The sequence below is a fragment of the Centruroides vittatus genome, unplaced genomic scaffold (genome assembly GCF_030686945.1).
Source record: "Centruroides vittatus isolate TY-2023 unplaced genomic scaffold, ASM3068694v2 contig_374, whole genome shotgun sequence".
Lineage (NCBI taxonomy): Eukaryota > Metazoa > Arthropoda > Arachnida > Scorpiones > Buthidae > Centruroides > Centruroides vittatus.
Genome location: NW_027122196.1, coordinates 634,838 through 650,494, shown reverse-complemented (window position 1 = coordinate 650,494; position 15,657 = coordinate 634,838). Strand labels below are relative to the sequence as shown.

General features: G+C 30.7%; 1 protein-coding gene across 1 annotated transcript; it reads right to left on the bottom strand.

Moving 5' to 3' along the window:
- Positions 1–3,880: 3,880 nt before the first annotated feature.
- On the bottom strand, positions 3,881–7,644 carry LOC136975532 (sodium-dependent organic anion transporter-like). Its single transcript, XM_067270602.1, has 8 exons — positions 7,598–7,644; positions 6,986–7,053; positions 5,257–5,561; positions 4,979–5,184; positions 4,697–4,898; positions 4,331–4,591; positions 4,112–4,266; positions 3,881–4,032 (listed from the first exon to the last, which is right to left on the bottom strand). Exons 3-8 carry the CDS (start codon positions 5,470–5,472, stop codon positions 4,005–4,007), a joined length of 1,068 nt encoding a protein of 355 aa, XP_067126703.1. The 5' UTR covers positions 5,473–5,561; positions 6,986–7,053; positions 7,598–7,644; the 3' UTR covers positions 3,881–4,004.
- Between the last annotated feature and the right edge of the window lie 8,013 nt (positions 7,645–15,657).

The following is a 15,657-nucleotide window of genomic DNA, read 5'->3' as shown; positions in this document are numbered from 1 at the left end:
GATAAAATTAGAAAAATATTAATTGGCTGCAATAGTACTGTTTACAAATAATACTTAACATTTTTTAATTGGATTACATTGATGACATGAGCAATCTGCCACAACAGCTGGATGTCTTTTATGATAAATTGGTTTTTATTTACCTATTAGACACGCAAAGAAAACCCGAAAAACCCTCCACATAGCCGGTTCAATGGTGGGTTCCAATCGCGATTAGTATTCTAGCGTTTTATTCATTCGCCCGTTAATGGGCTCTAACACTTTGTGTGGTTCGGTTTCATGGGATACGGCAACGGGACACATGAGAGATCTGCCACAGAAGAAGGGAGTATCTGCCGGAAGATATATAGAAAACTAGTCCCTGTTTAGATATTACACGTACAAAGAAAATCCGAAAGACTTTCCAATTTGAAACCGTGTCTTCTATTATGTTTATCGGTATTGCACGATGAAGCACTTTTTTCCATAGTGCCGATACGCGTTTCGTGCTCTTGCCCCTCTTCTATCGGCATTTTCTTGTTTTTTATCCAACACATTGTATAAAACAAATAAACATATGGCATTCTCGCCTCTTTACAAATGCACTGAACATCTAAAAAACAGAGTTGGCACTGGTGTATGCATACAATGTTTTTGATTCTGTGTCAAAACGACACTTCACACTCGTATGAGCCACCAGAGCTTCATCGTGCAATACGAATAAACATAATGTTTATTGTTTTATTCTAATAACAGCTTAAGATAACAAAATTATCATCGTTTATTATTTTTTACTTTTGGATAAATTAAAGTAAAGTAAAAAAATCTTTTTAGTATCTACAGCCTTACTCTTAAACATTGTTTCAATAACCTGCCGAAGTCTTTCCTCATTTTATTCGAGTATAATAGAAATAATTTTCTGAACTACAGAAATACGCTTTATTCTATTCAAGAGCTCTTAAAATTATGAAAAATTTGATAAAAGGAATCGAAATCATTTAGTATTTTTTTTTTTAATGATAGACAGTAAATTGAGAGGATTAACAAATGTCTCTCGTTTATCTCCCAGGAGTGGACAAAGGATAGAATCACTAAATACTGGTAATTGGTGGCGGATTTGCTCCTCACCGTAGGATCAGCCACGTGAAGTTTTCCAGGATTTCTTTACATGTCTAACATCTAAATAGGGACTAGTTTCTTGATGTATCCCAGGATTGGCTAATTGTAGACTTGTCACACTTTGTTAAATAAGTGATGAAACGGAGTCAGAGATCAAGTTCAAAAATATACACTGTATTAATACTGGAAATGTATTTCGGACCCATCAGACCCTTATCAGTCCCTTGTAAATTATTAATATTAAAAGTTATTTATCTGTTATAATCGTATTTTAAAACAAGCTATTTACTAGAGATTTAAACATCTTGCTCTCAACAGGATCGTTAGCAATTAGATTATTTGTATATGCAACGCAACTAGTGGGCGATCTGCGAGGAGATACCTCCCGGGAAAACTTTTTGAGGGAAACTGGCCCTATTTAAGTGTTACAAATAGGAAGAAAACCCAGTAAACTTCAACGTGGTCAACCCGTTGGCGAGGCGCGAAGCCACTGCCAGTGTTCTAGTGGTTTTATCCACTCGACCACTCATGGGCTCGTTAACCAAACATCGTACATTTTACCTATTTAATTTTATATATGTATAATTTTTATTATAAATTAACAGGCAATAATAAACTTCTTACCTTCTGAATAACTCTAGATCGTCAATAAACTATAAATACGTAAAATAAAATTAATTGTATGCAATAATAATAAAAAGTTTAACAAATTTTGTTTTTTCTTTTCTTGAGTTTTTACTTAAGTGATACAATTCTCACAAATTCAGCAGTTTTATTCTAACAATATAAATATAATAGCGCCCTCTGGAATCAACGTAGTGTATAATGATTCAGGTAGTTTCACCTTATCATTTATTCTAGTACCTTGAAATAATTTAATGATTTTTAATATGTTTATACCATTTTTTTTATTATTATTTTTACTAAATTTTAATTCATTTTACATCTATTATTATTGCAATGAGTTGAAACTATCGAATTTTTCTATTATGTTTTATGGTATTAACATATTTTTTAAATCGGACTTTAAATTTACGTTTTGTGTTCCCCAATGATCCTACCAGTGGCCGAATAGATGACCGCTGAACACTGGTAGGTGGTCGTGGGCTTCAGCTTAGTCAACGAGCTGACCACGTGGAATTTTCCGTGTTTTCTTCACGTTTATAATACCTAACTAGGGGCCAGTTTTCCATAAGATCTCTAGGGAGACGTCCCCCAACCTCGACAGATCACCCACGTGTTGCGTTACCTACATAAAGAAAAATGCATTCTTCATATGCATTTTTCTTTATATGCGTAGGTATTTCAGAGCAATAATTAATTACTTTCCAGATTTCACAGGCTTTAGTATATTTCTGAATATTAATATTGTGACTATTTCTGGTTAAAGGAAAATCTAAAAAAGTTATTTGATTGTACAATCCATGATCATCATTCTAGTGTTACGTTGCCTTATTCCACCAACCAACTCTTTAGCTTATCCAAGAGCTTCGAGAGAGGTGGAAAATTTCAAGCTGAGAATTTTTTCCGGTCCGCAGAAAACTTAACTCACATACTTAATTTTCAGTAACAAAAAATAAACTCTTTAAGTAAAAGTCTTTTATTAAAATAAAGAAACTTCTACATATTTCATTTCTTCAAAACAAAGGGTCATCTCGATACAGTTCCTAAATAAAAATTAATTGAAATGTTGAAATTTGAGACGTTGGGTCTATTAAATATTTTGACAATTATTAAAGTTCATAACCCCGAAAATTATTAAAAATAACGGTCCTGATTCTCCCACTTTTAACTCATTCCTCATAAGTCTAAATCATATCTATATTTATATATATTTTACCAATATTTCCAAAAAGTTTCGCCAAATCGTATGCTTATTAAGCGTGCAAAAATATCACTTATCCACTTGGTTTTCTCTCGTAGCTTTAGAGAGTTCCTATGTTTTTTAATCTTTCCTGATTCCTCGGGGAAGTTCTTGTCCGCCAAAAGATTGTTTTCTTTCTTTTTGTGAAGGCACATCGTCGAGGAATTATAACAACATTTTGCACCAACAAAAACTCTAACATCTATGATGAGTATCAAGGACCGTGTTCATTTAAACCGCAGGTAAATATTATCACATAAAACCGATTGTAACTCTCTCCAACCTCGCAAAATGAGGCGCAAATAGGTATATAATTAAATGAACTTAAAAAAAAACTGTATTTTTCTTTATTTCATTATCGTGCATTTCATTTTAAAATTGCTTTTTTAATCACTTTTTTAATCATATCTTTCTTAAATGATTCTACAAATTTTATATCATCATAAAAATGAGAATATTTATTAACTATCTGATTCATTTTTCTTGAAAACTTTCAATATAACAGTGTATTCAATTTTGTAATTCTACACGATATTAAAAGTAAATTTAATTATAAGCGATATTTTTCTTAGGAGTAAAAATTCTTTTAACTCTTTTTTCATAAAAATTATTTAAATTTACCGGATATTAGACCAATAAAAAAGAATTGCGATTATAATAAAAAGACAATAAAATTTTTTATTTTGTCGCCTAGATGTCCGTCGCTCATTTGACAATGGCCCAGTGTTTATCCTTATCGACTGTTTATTGTTCAAGAATAAACGAATTTCCAATTTAAATATTCATTATCCAGTACACAAAGCAGATAATTATTCATAGCAAATATCTATTCATGTAGAAAACTTTTTCAACAACAATAACAAATCAAAAAAGATAATTTTATTAATATTTCATCTGCAAAACATCTAATTCAAACACGTTTACTTTCATTTAATTTTTATTGTTTTACATTAAATAATTTAATTATTAAAAATAAAATGATTTTCATTTCCATTAAAATTCATATACAAATTTGAGGGCTAAAACGCTCGATATCTTGAAATTATGATGTCATTACAATGAGGTAATTTCTGGAATAGTTAATTAATTAATTAATTGTAATAAGAAGCTTAATAAGTAATTTATTATAATAATTTTAAGCATATTAACCTATGATCTCTATAACTTTCTCTTGTTTTTCTTCTGGAACTTCTTTTCTTTTCATAAATATTCTTACAATGTGATAAACTGCACATATAAACACTACATATTACAACTTGAGATATTAAATAGAACCACGGGAGTATAATGAGGTTAGTTTGATGCTGAAAATAAACTTCTTAAGTAACAAATAAATCATTTAAATTATGATATTAATAATTAACTTACTGTAATATCAAAAGATAGTGAAATAATGCTAATTGCAACAGGTACGTTCTGTATTCCACTTTCAACCGCGATTGTTGTACTTATTGAATTTGATCTTTTACAAAGCAAACCTAACAGATAACCCGCTATAATACCTGTCGTTGGCATTAGAATTGTAGTAATTATTAATTTTAATGGTATCTGATGAACGACGTGTCTAAACGATATCAATTCTATCAAGAATGAAGTGATGAAGATGAAGAAACCTATTGCGCTACCCCACTGTAAAAGAAAAATTAAATATTAAATCTAATATTTATCTAATACTAATCCATTTATATTTCAAAAATACTTTAAAAGTCTTATTCTAAAAAATGCTTTAATTACTTTTGTGATGTAAACAGATGCACGTGGAAATTTCCATCTTATTATCATACCCACGAGTGCGGGAGAAGTTATCATCACTAATGACAATGCCATATTGCCAAAAGGTATAACTAAGTGACTCGCTTCTCTAGTTGCATATAACCATACGTTCAAGGGCATCATTCCTAATGCTAAAACAGTCGATATTGTAGTCATGCTGACACTAAAAATGACAGTTTTTACACATTAAAACTATATTTAACAATCCAAATAAAAATAAACAGTAAAAATATATAAATTTACCTCAAAGACACATCACCATTTAAGTAATAAGTGAAAATATTCGATAGAATTCCACCAGGAGTACACGATATAATAAGTAATCCGGTTGCTACTTCCGCTTCCAGTTGAAAGATGTGTTTATAGGTATACCCTGATAAAGGCATGACTACAAATTGACAAAATATTCCAATCAATACTGCGAATGGTCTTCGTACATGATTCCAAATCTATATAAATAAGTAAAGAAATTTATATTACAGATTATTGACAAACACAGCTAATAGAATTATTGTGCTTACCTGACCCCAACAAATGTCAGCACCCATTGACATCATTATAATTATGACTGTTGCTACAATCAAAATATCTTTAACCAACTTGGGAACTTCAGGCAAATTATTGTTTTCCTTCACATCATTTGTGTAATTAGATGAAGAATTATTGTCAATTGTATGGTTAGATGAAAAATTATGGTAGAAAAAGTTTATTGTAGTATTTTCCATGATGAAATTCATTTTGATATTACACCATATCTCTTAATATTACTTCATTTAAATACTATTAAATTAATATTGTTTGTTTTCTAGTAATATTACAATTATATCTGGAAAGAAAAATATAAGAAATTATTGTAAAACTTACATCAATTACAGCAATTTCATGGGTCCAAATATTCTTACTTTATTCTTTCTAAATATTGTAGCTGCGTAGAATGAATTAAATGGAGTGAATTAAAGAATTAGAGTCGAGTTTAGAGATTTAGAAGATTACACGCTTATTTTATTAGCAGATTAATTTAACTTTAAATTACATTGAAGATTCATGGTAAATTATAGGATTAATTTAATTGTTAACTGCATGGTAATCATTGAAATCTTTAAAGAATAAATTCGCTTTCACTTAATTAATCTCTTATTATTTTATCAAATTATACTATTTTATAAACAAATCCCTTATGTTTTTTTTTGTGAATATTGTAATCATTATGTAAAGAGATTGCTTCATCTACTGTACAATACGTGCACTAACTCAGGGAATGTAGCTGGAAACTCCCGAAGTGGGGATTCCCAATTAAATTCTGATATTAGAGATAGAATTTTTCCTTATTTAATTCCATTGACTGTTGATAGAATTTATCAACGTTCATTTATTTTAAGGATTCAAAGAATAGAAATTTTGTAATGTACGATGATAAATTGTAAATAATGGACGAGAAAATAAACGTAGACATTTTAATAGTTAATTTTCCTTTAATTTATATCACTTTAAGTCTCAATTTTTATATAAAAAATTAAATTTGGGGCTCTTCTATGTCCAGTGCATCGGATAGCCATAAAATGTGAAGCCCACCCTCGAAAGCCACAAAAATATACGCATAAAATGAATAAAACAAACAAAAATTAGACTTTTCGTCACTTACCAAAAGAAATTTTTAATTTTTATTTACAAAAGTACTAAATTTTGGGTCTCTCTGTGTCCAGAGCCCTAGAGAAATGACCTTCTGACATCTCTTCTATCTAATAAGGTTAAATGTACCTCAATTTTGTATTTTATATTAAATTATTTTGCTTTCCTATACAATATTAAGAACAATAAGTTGTTATATTTTAATGATGTTATAGAATTTTCCCTACATTGTTGCATCTTCAAACCATATAATTGAAAGAAATTAAAGTTGCATGTCCTCAATTTTAAGTACAAGAAGTAGCAGTAGCAGTAGTTACATTGATTATTAGCCATTATTTCTTGTTCGTAGAGAAGAAAATCTATAATTTTTCTTCTATAACGTAAATAAATTTTACAATAAATATATTGTTCCTATCCTTCGAATATACCAATTAAGAATATACATAAAGGTGCCTTATTTACTGGCAAACTTGCAAGTAATTCATTAAATTTTGAAAAGAACTTGAACGAGTTTTGAACCACCCTGCATGATGTATGACCGATAAATTAATTAGTTAAATCGCTTAAATTATAAATTAAAATAAAGTTAAGATAATTCTCACAAATTTTAATATTACTTACCTTTTCTCTCATTAAAATTTATGGGTTATTTCGAGTAGTACACAGAAAGGATTTCAGGATAAAATCTCCTTAAAAATTAAATAATAATTTTATAAGATGAATTTTTAATATAAAATGTCTGTTAAATGGTTTAAATAAATATTAATTACATAAACTTTAATAATTTCACTTATATAAAAGGACGAGAAAGGTATTAAGTGGTTGAAGTCAACAGTGTCATACTTAATTTTCACACGAGATTTAGAGCTTGACTATATAATTATCTCAATTATTAATTGACTTTAAGTATATTGTATTTTTTAATATTAATTAAATATAATTTAAAAGATGTTTATAATTAATATTTCCCATTAAGTGTACATAAATACATTAACGTATTATTTTGATTAATATTTATAAGTGACGACGATTATTAATAACATATTTAGAGTTAATTCGAATTTAAGTGCGTTAATACCTTAATTATAATTATGGAATAACGTTTTTTAAATAAAATAAAGTTATTAATTAGTAGGCTAATTTAAATGTCAACAAAGGGTGGAACCTGAAACAGATATTCATATTATAGGATAGAATCTTAATTTTATAAAATAATAATTAAATTAAACTTACCTCTGTATTTGAATCAAAAATAAGCTAAACTTTGTAGCCCAAAGCTTAGTGTTTTTATAAATAATCGCACAAAGGTAACGTTGAAGATGACGTAGACATTACGTTAGATGACGTGACTAACTGGAAAAAATAATTTCCTGTTATTTAAGTCAATTTAAAATTCAAAATAAATAAATAATAATAATAGATTATTTTAAATAAATTACTGTAGAGTGATTAAATAAATTATTACATTGTACTCGATTATACTAAAGTGTACAGTATACATGTATTGTACACTTTATTTATTTACACATACATTTACTGTATATAATCTATATTTGGAAGAAGACAGTTTTATGTACAGTTTTACGCTGTGTATATTCAGAATTATATATATTTTGTTTAAATTATTTATCTCAATGTCAGATTACCTTATTCTTAATATATTGTAATTGATTTCTCGTTCTTATTGCTCGGTGGAACCTGGGAAAAGACCACGATGGGGCCTGGTGAAAAGCCATTGAGGGCTTGGCCAAACTCACAATCAGACTGAAAATAAGTTCATCGTGGATTCGGCCAAGCCTACAATGAAGAAAGCCTGGTGATGAAAAATGGAACTCGATATATTCGAGACTGGTCACCCATGAAAAATTCATGGGGATTGATTTCCCGGATACGATACTGCACCCCCCCCTAAGCCCGTCTTTTAATACATTAAAAAACTATACTGTATAGATAATATTAGCTGTGGATTTTAGATTCCAGACAACTGAAATTTTACGGATAAGAGGGTTATAAATAGTTGTGCATGATAACTCAGAAATTAAAGTTAAATTCAATAAATGAATTGTTAAGGTTATACAAACAATTCATTTGAAATGTATCGATACTTTTGCTGAATTTTGTACGGCTACATACAGATGTGTACAATGATTTTAATTAAATATTAAAGGTTTGGTTGATTGTTTTGATGGGATAAGACAGTGTTTTTCAACTGGGGTGCCGCGGCACCTTAGGGTGCCATGGTCTATAAATCTTCATATTTTTCTACCGATGATTTAAATGCTGTTTCCTATTTTATCACATTGCGTTACTACTTGTTTTATATGTTCAAAATGGGAATAGTGACCGAGTGAATAAAGCGCTATGTTGATAGCGGGTTCACACCTAACCAATAGGCTGCTCACGTGAAGTCTCCAAATTTTCATCTCTGGTGTAACACCCACATATAGATTAATTTCTAATAGAAAATCTTTCCAAAATACGGTTGTTTTGTCTTATTTTATCAATCAAATTTAAGATAGTAATGGTGCCATATAATTTAATAGTTCATTTTATATTCTGTAAAATTCAATTGCTGATAAATGAATATCTGAAAAATATGTGAGAAATTTTCGTATGGTTTTAACTTGATAAGAAGTGAATATTTATTTTTCTGGTCTGAAATGAATATTTAAATAATTAATGTATAAACTAAACCTATAGCTCATTCGCCAAAAGTGATTCATTGCATGATTAGAAGTAGCGCACTGAACCCCAGAGAATTTTTTTTTAAATTTCTTATACGATTTATATATATATAAACACATAACCCACCATTGAATTTTTCTAGAATGCTCACTTATTATACTTGTTTGATCTAGAAGCAACAGGCATTGGCAAATGCTGACATGCGTCACCAGTTAATCCGTTACAGCTGACTCTCGAGTCATAACGTTCGATGGACTTCTGATTCAATGTACGTGAACAATTCTGTATTTTCGAACTTGCATGTTTTTATTAACAATTTTTTAAGTTTATGATAAGATTTTTGTTTTTATGTTTATAATATAGTTTTGTAAATTTAATTTTTTTTTCATTTTAAACAGGTATGTCAAATTCTTATCCGTTTACCTGATTTGCTAATTACTGAAACTTGCAATTATTTCGTGTATTTGTATGTTTTCATGTTAAAATTGATAAAACCAATTTTAAAAAAAAAATTAATATTGGCAATGAATAATACATTACCGCTCCTAAACAAAATAAAAAATATTGCAACTAATTCTAGAGGCGAAATTTAGAAAACATTGACTTATTAAACAGAAGTGTTATATTACGCCATTGTGGTTGCTGTGGTGACAGAATATTTTAGATACGCTGTGTAAGCAACGAAATATGCCTTTCATTCCTCAGCACGATACTTCTCATTTTGAAATTATAAAAAAAATCATATTTAATTGGGATACAGTTTGAAAAAACATAAAAATTTCCAGTGTTGTGTTATTTCAATTCAAAAAATTTCCCCTGAAAGGTGTTAGATAGATGACCGGCACGACTCTATTGTTAAAAGAAAAGTATGATGTACAGGGGCAAGCCACTACTATAATTTGAGGTGGAGAGCATATATTTTTAAATTAAAAACATTAAAAATATAATTAAAAATTGCAGTCCGGCATTGTGACGATGACACAATAAATAATTTTTCGTTTTATATCTTTCAAAAATTATGATTTGTAAAAAAAAGCATAATAAAGTTGGCAATGCTTTAGCACAATAGTCAACTTAAAATAATGTTAATTATATTTCATGATATAACGATATTTGTAGTATAGCAGATTTTGTTAACTCACCACACAATTATAGTAGTAAGATTTTTGACTATATAAATAGAGAGAGATTTCGTCATCTAATATAACGTTATGTGAGAGCCCGAACCTGACGAAATTTTTTAATAAAATCTTCGTCGAATAAATTAAAAAGAGATTGTTAAAACTTTTTCCACGATTATTAAAAGGATATGATTGTATCTTTCACCCCGGAGTCACTTTCTTTCCAAGATGATACATCGAATGTATCACGAGGAACCTAACGAATAAATTGCTTGGAGATTGGAGATTTACTTTACCAAAAAAGAGCAATAGAGGAAAATGGGGAGGACCCTCAAATAAAAGGCAATGTCCGATGTCGACACAGAGAGTTCATCCGTCACTGAGGGTCCGTCGGCATCGAAAGTTCTTCCCCTTTAGAGTTCGTACGAGTGCTCGAATACCTTACACCCGTCGGATATCTCCCTCCGAGGACACGCTCCTGTTACCTGAACAATCCATTTACTAATTATCAAGAGCCTTCTATCGAAACTTCCCAGTCATCAATCCGTCAAATCATCAAACCGATCGGCAACGAGGAAAATCCTCAGATTCTCTACAAGGTATTTATCCGCCCGCGAATCATGTAAACTCTCTCTCAAAACTAAGACTCGCGAGGATAGTTACAATAAATAGCCTTTAAATATAATATACTAGCCTTATATAATATACAAAAGGATGGTCAATAGTTATAATATACAACATGATCGCCAATAACTAACGTTCAACCTTTCAATTGTAAATAGCCGTTCAACCTATTTGTAAATAGCTTATGATAAATAAACGGGTATTATTTTTCGTAATTGAGTTGTAGGGTGCACTTCTTTCGTCCAATCCTTCTCCATCCCGAATCCAAACGCCTACACAAGGGACCACTTGCGAAAGAAAACGAACTTAACGGCCTTCGAGGTTTCTGTGTCTGTCTTTAGAGTCACAGTGGTGTCAGTCCTGACGACTTTGTCATCGGCATTATATTTTTTAATTTACAATCCAGTTAACGCTACATGTATAACAAGATAGTAGACGTAATTAAACAGAAAATAAGCTCAAAGAATACAAGTGACAAATTCACTACTTATTTTAATTGTGAAATATTTTATTAAAGATTAAAATATTTTTATTATCTATTTTAGTGCAGATTAATTTGAAATGTATCGATACTTTTGCTGAATTTTGTACGGCTACATACAGATGTGTACAATGATTTTAATTAAATATTAAAGGTTTGGTTGATTGTTTTGATGGGATAAGACAGTGTTTTTCAACTGGGGTGCCGCGGCACCTTAGGGTGCCATGGCGCCACGATTGTGGTGTCACAAAGTTTAGGGCCGATAATAAAAGTAGATTTAAAAAACAATAGCGAGACTATTATTTATAGGTAATTGGACAAAATTCAATGGACTTAAATTTTGATTTTTAACACGTAGAAACGCGTTTTTTGCATTAAAATGTACACACGTGCGCGCTGTAATAGTTCAATGTGTAGATACTGGAAGTTTTTGTGTGACACTGTTGTCTGGGCCATAAGGTGGAGGAATGCACAAACTCACAGCGCCCGGCGAAACCACTAACAAGTAACGAAGTAGTTTTTTATTTCTATGTTTGTAATCGAAAAAAGTAAAGTGCTTGTTGCATCAGGCGCAGCCAAAGCGCGGTGCAGCGCGTACCCCCACTAAATTCTTTTCGTACCCCTGGGGGTACGCGTACCACACTGTTGTAGAGGATCTGACGATGCGCTTTGTTGCCGATCGGGTTGAGGACTTGAATTGACGACACGACGAATTGATGATTCGGAAGTTTCGATGGATGGCTCTGGAAAGTCTTGATGTACTTGGCAAGGTCTTGATATCCTGATATTCGGACTATTCAGGCGACGGGAGGTTCGACGGAGGCTAGAAAGTCACTTAGGTAGGAATCTTCGTTGTAGGTAAGGTATCCGAGCGCTAGTGCAACTCCGGCGAGGGCGAACTTTTGATGACAACAGACCACGATCGTCGTCGATCCCTCCTTTTATTGGAGGGATCCTTCTTGTTTTTTCTATTGCCCTCCACGACCAATACCGATTTTGTTGTTAAGTTCCTGGTGACACATTCGATGTGTCGCCTCAAACAAGGGGCTCTCACATCAATAAGTCCTATTTATAAACAAGGTCCAAGTAGACAATACAGAAAGAAAAAGAATAAAACATTAAAGACATAGAGGTAAAAAGAATTTTGCCCAACTACATTCACACTTATACGCTATTCCTTCCGTCCTCCATATATGTAATTTCGTTTGATTTTGAATATGTCTCTTCATTTTACTTGTTGGTTCCAAGACTAATATCAAATCGTAATTTTTCAGTTTTGTTTTAACTTTTTCAAATATTTTTCATCTAATATATTTTAATTTTACTATTTTTGATAAATTAATTTGTGTTTTTTTTTAGAAGTATGAGATTGATTTAGCCATTCAACTTATTCAGTACATTTTTTTAGAAATATTCAATATATTCATTATATACATATGTTTTAATTACTTTTATTTCTTTTTATTTTGTGATTAATCTTATCTATCGCCACGAGGAATACTACTTTTATTTCTATACGTAGGTATTTCAAAAATAATTAATTACTTTCCTGATTTCACAGGCTTTAGTATATTTCTGAATATTAATGTTGTGACTAGTTCTAGTTAATGAGGCATCTAAAAAAGCTATTTGATTGTACATTCACAATCTGCTAAAGACACTCATTCTAGTGCTGATTTGCCTTATTCCACTAACCAACCCTTTCGTCTAATCAAGATCATAAAGAAAAAGAGCTGGAATTTTGCGTGTCGCATTGCCGTATACAAAGAAACAAACCAAATCCTTATACCAGATATAATGTTTTAGGTGTTTGCTTCAAAGTACGTCAGTAAAGCTATTTTTCCACGTAGATTCCTAGGCTTTCAACTCAACCTTTATTGAATATATTCAATAGATTAGAAATATCTGCAAATAATTGAATAGTTTTCAGAAATTTATAAGTTAATTATACAATCAGGCGTGTTTTTCAGTATAAACACAAAGTTCTAAATCATTAAAAAATTTTGATTCCTTGAATTTTTATTTATTATTTTTAATTTGGATATTACACTGAATTACTGTATTTGATTGCTACAATATAATAGAGATTCAGTTTAAGATAAATATAAGAGTACTAAATATAACTTAAGAATAATTATTAAAATATTTACTATATTCCATGATATATCAAAAATATAAAATAACTAGCAGATAGGCCCGGCGTTGCTCGGGCAAAAGTAATGATAGCGAAGATTAAGATTATTACGTTATAGTCACAGAAGAAAAAGAGTAATTTCATCAACAAACTAAATATTTCTAATGAAAGGTCGAATTTGAAAATCGAATATTGTAATATTGTTCGATTTTCACGACGTGTTCTGATTATATCGTTCGATTTTCATCGAATGTTCTAAAGAAGAAAAGTCGAGAAAAACCGAATCAATCTGTTTAAATTTGATAATCGAATATGTTCTAACATATTACTTTTTTCTTTTTTTTCCTCCAGCGCCCGTGAATCTTGCACGTCGCTTTCTCTTTTTCTCCATTATTACTTAACACTTCTATTGATACTTAACACTTCCATTGTTGATGGAAGTGTTAAGACTTAATCCTGTTCCTCTTCCCCGTGGGGAGGAATTTCGAAAAATCCCTTCTTAGTGTGCGTTCTCGTGACATACCCTAACTGCGTACCAAATTTCAACTTTCAACTCCTAACCGTTTGGGCTCTGCGCTGATTGTTATTATAATTATCAACTCGTCTCGATTATATATATAGATTCGGTTTCCAGAAGAAAGAAGAAAAATAATTATATATCATTAACTTTCTTTTATTTCAATAACAATGACCAAGCAAATAATTTTGACTTCCTTTAAATCTATATCCTTTTTTAAAATTTCATCCAGACTTTCTTTCCAACCTTTCTTTTGTTGAAACCCTTTTAATACATCAGACTCCTGACACATGTGAATAAAGTAGATGCATCAGGAGTCTGATCACTTCAATCACGATTTCATTGTGAAATAAAACATATCATAAAACATTAAAACCCATACAATAATAAACTAGACTCGGTGACAAGCAAATAAATTATATGTTAATAAAAGAAGAACGTAAAACTGCTATGTAATATTTAACATTACATATAGGATTTATGAAGGTTATTAAAAGAAACCGTAATTAACGTGCAAATATTTGTGTACGGCAACGATTGGCATGGAAGAACTGCCGAGGGAATGCCTCCCGAGAGGACTTTCTTAGGGAAACTGGTCCTATTTAGATTGTTACAAATATAAATAAAACCCAGAAAACTCTATATTTCCAGCGAGGCGTGAACCCATTACTAACTACTAGGCTTTAGTAGTTTTATCCACTCGACCATCTGTGGGTTTGTATGTATTGTACATATGTTGAGAACAATGATTTTTCATTTGGAGTAAATCGATCCTTTGATAAGATATTGAAAGAATTATAGACATAGCTCTTGTCGTCAAAAAGTCTAAATTCTTATCATTATTATCATTTGTTGAAGTTCATTATCAGGCTAGACATTAAAACAAATTTAATTTATAAAGAATAATTTTTTTCCTAAATGAGATCGTATTCCCCTAATACGATCTCATTCAGGCCAATTTTAGTTTTTTAATAGCCATCACAAATTCTACATCCTACAATAGCCACTCAGTCTACTTCAATATTATCTGCGTTTTAATGTTTATAATTTGTAGCACTTCTTCTTTGTTCTGAAAATTGAATTTTTTAAAAAATATTTTTGATTATTTATGAACTATAGTAAATATTTTATTAGTTATCATAAGTTCCAGATACTAATTCTATTCTGGAGGCCATCTTTGGTCGTTGGCTGTGTATCGTATACTTCCTGTTTCATCTGACCCCACAAAATTAGTCCAACAGTATGAGATCGGATGATTTTGGTAGCCAACAATTGGTCCTAATTGACCAATCCATCTATTTGAAAATAATGTATCCAAACGATCCTGGTAATTTGCGTAGTATGTGGTGGAAGATTATCTCGCTGGCAACGCATTTACCGAAGTTCTGCCAATCAGTTATGGAGTGAATGTCCCCAGCGATTTCCAGTGTACTTTATGAGGATTTGCTTTATGGGCAAATGAGGAGTAGTAGTGTTTATGGTGATGGATGTTTGCGGTTAGAAAATTTTTCCCTATAGAGCCGATAATTTTTTTCCACTAGCCTCATACATAAGAAAACCCCCCATATCAATCATTTCAGGTTGTGTCCATTTCACTTATTGTAAGATAATCCCAAATTGCATCACAATTCCCTACATCTTTTATGTAAATAAGGTAAAGTTCATTCCAAATTATGTTAATTAACTTTTATGACAGCATGTGATGCTATAACACTTAATAATTAAGCATTG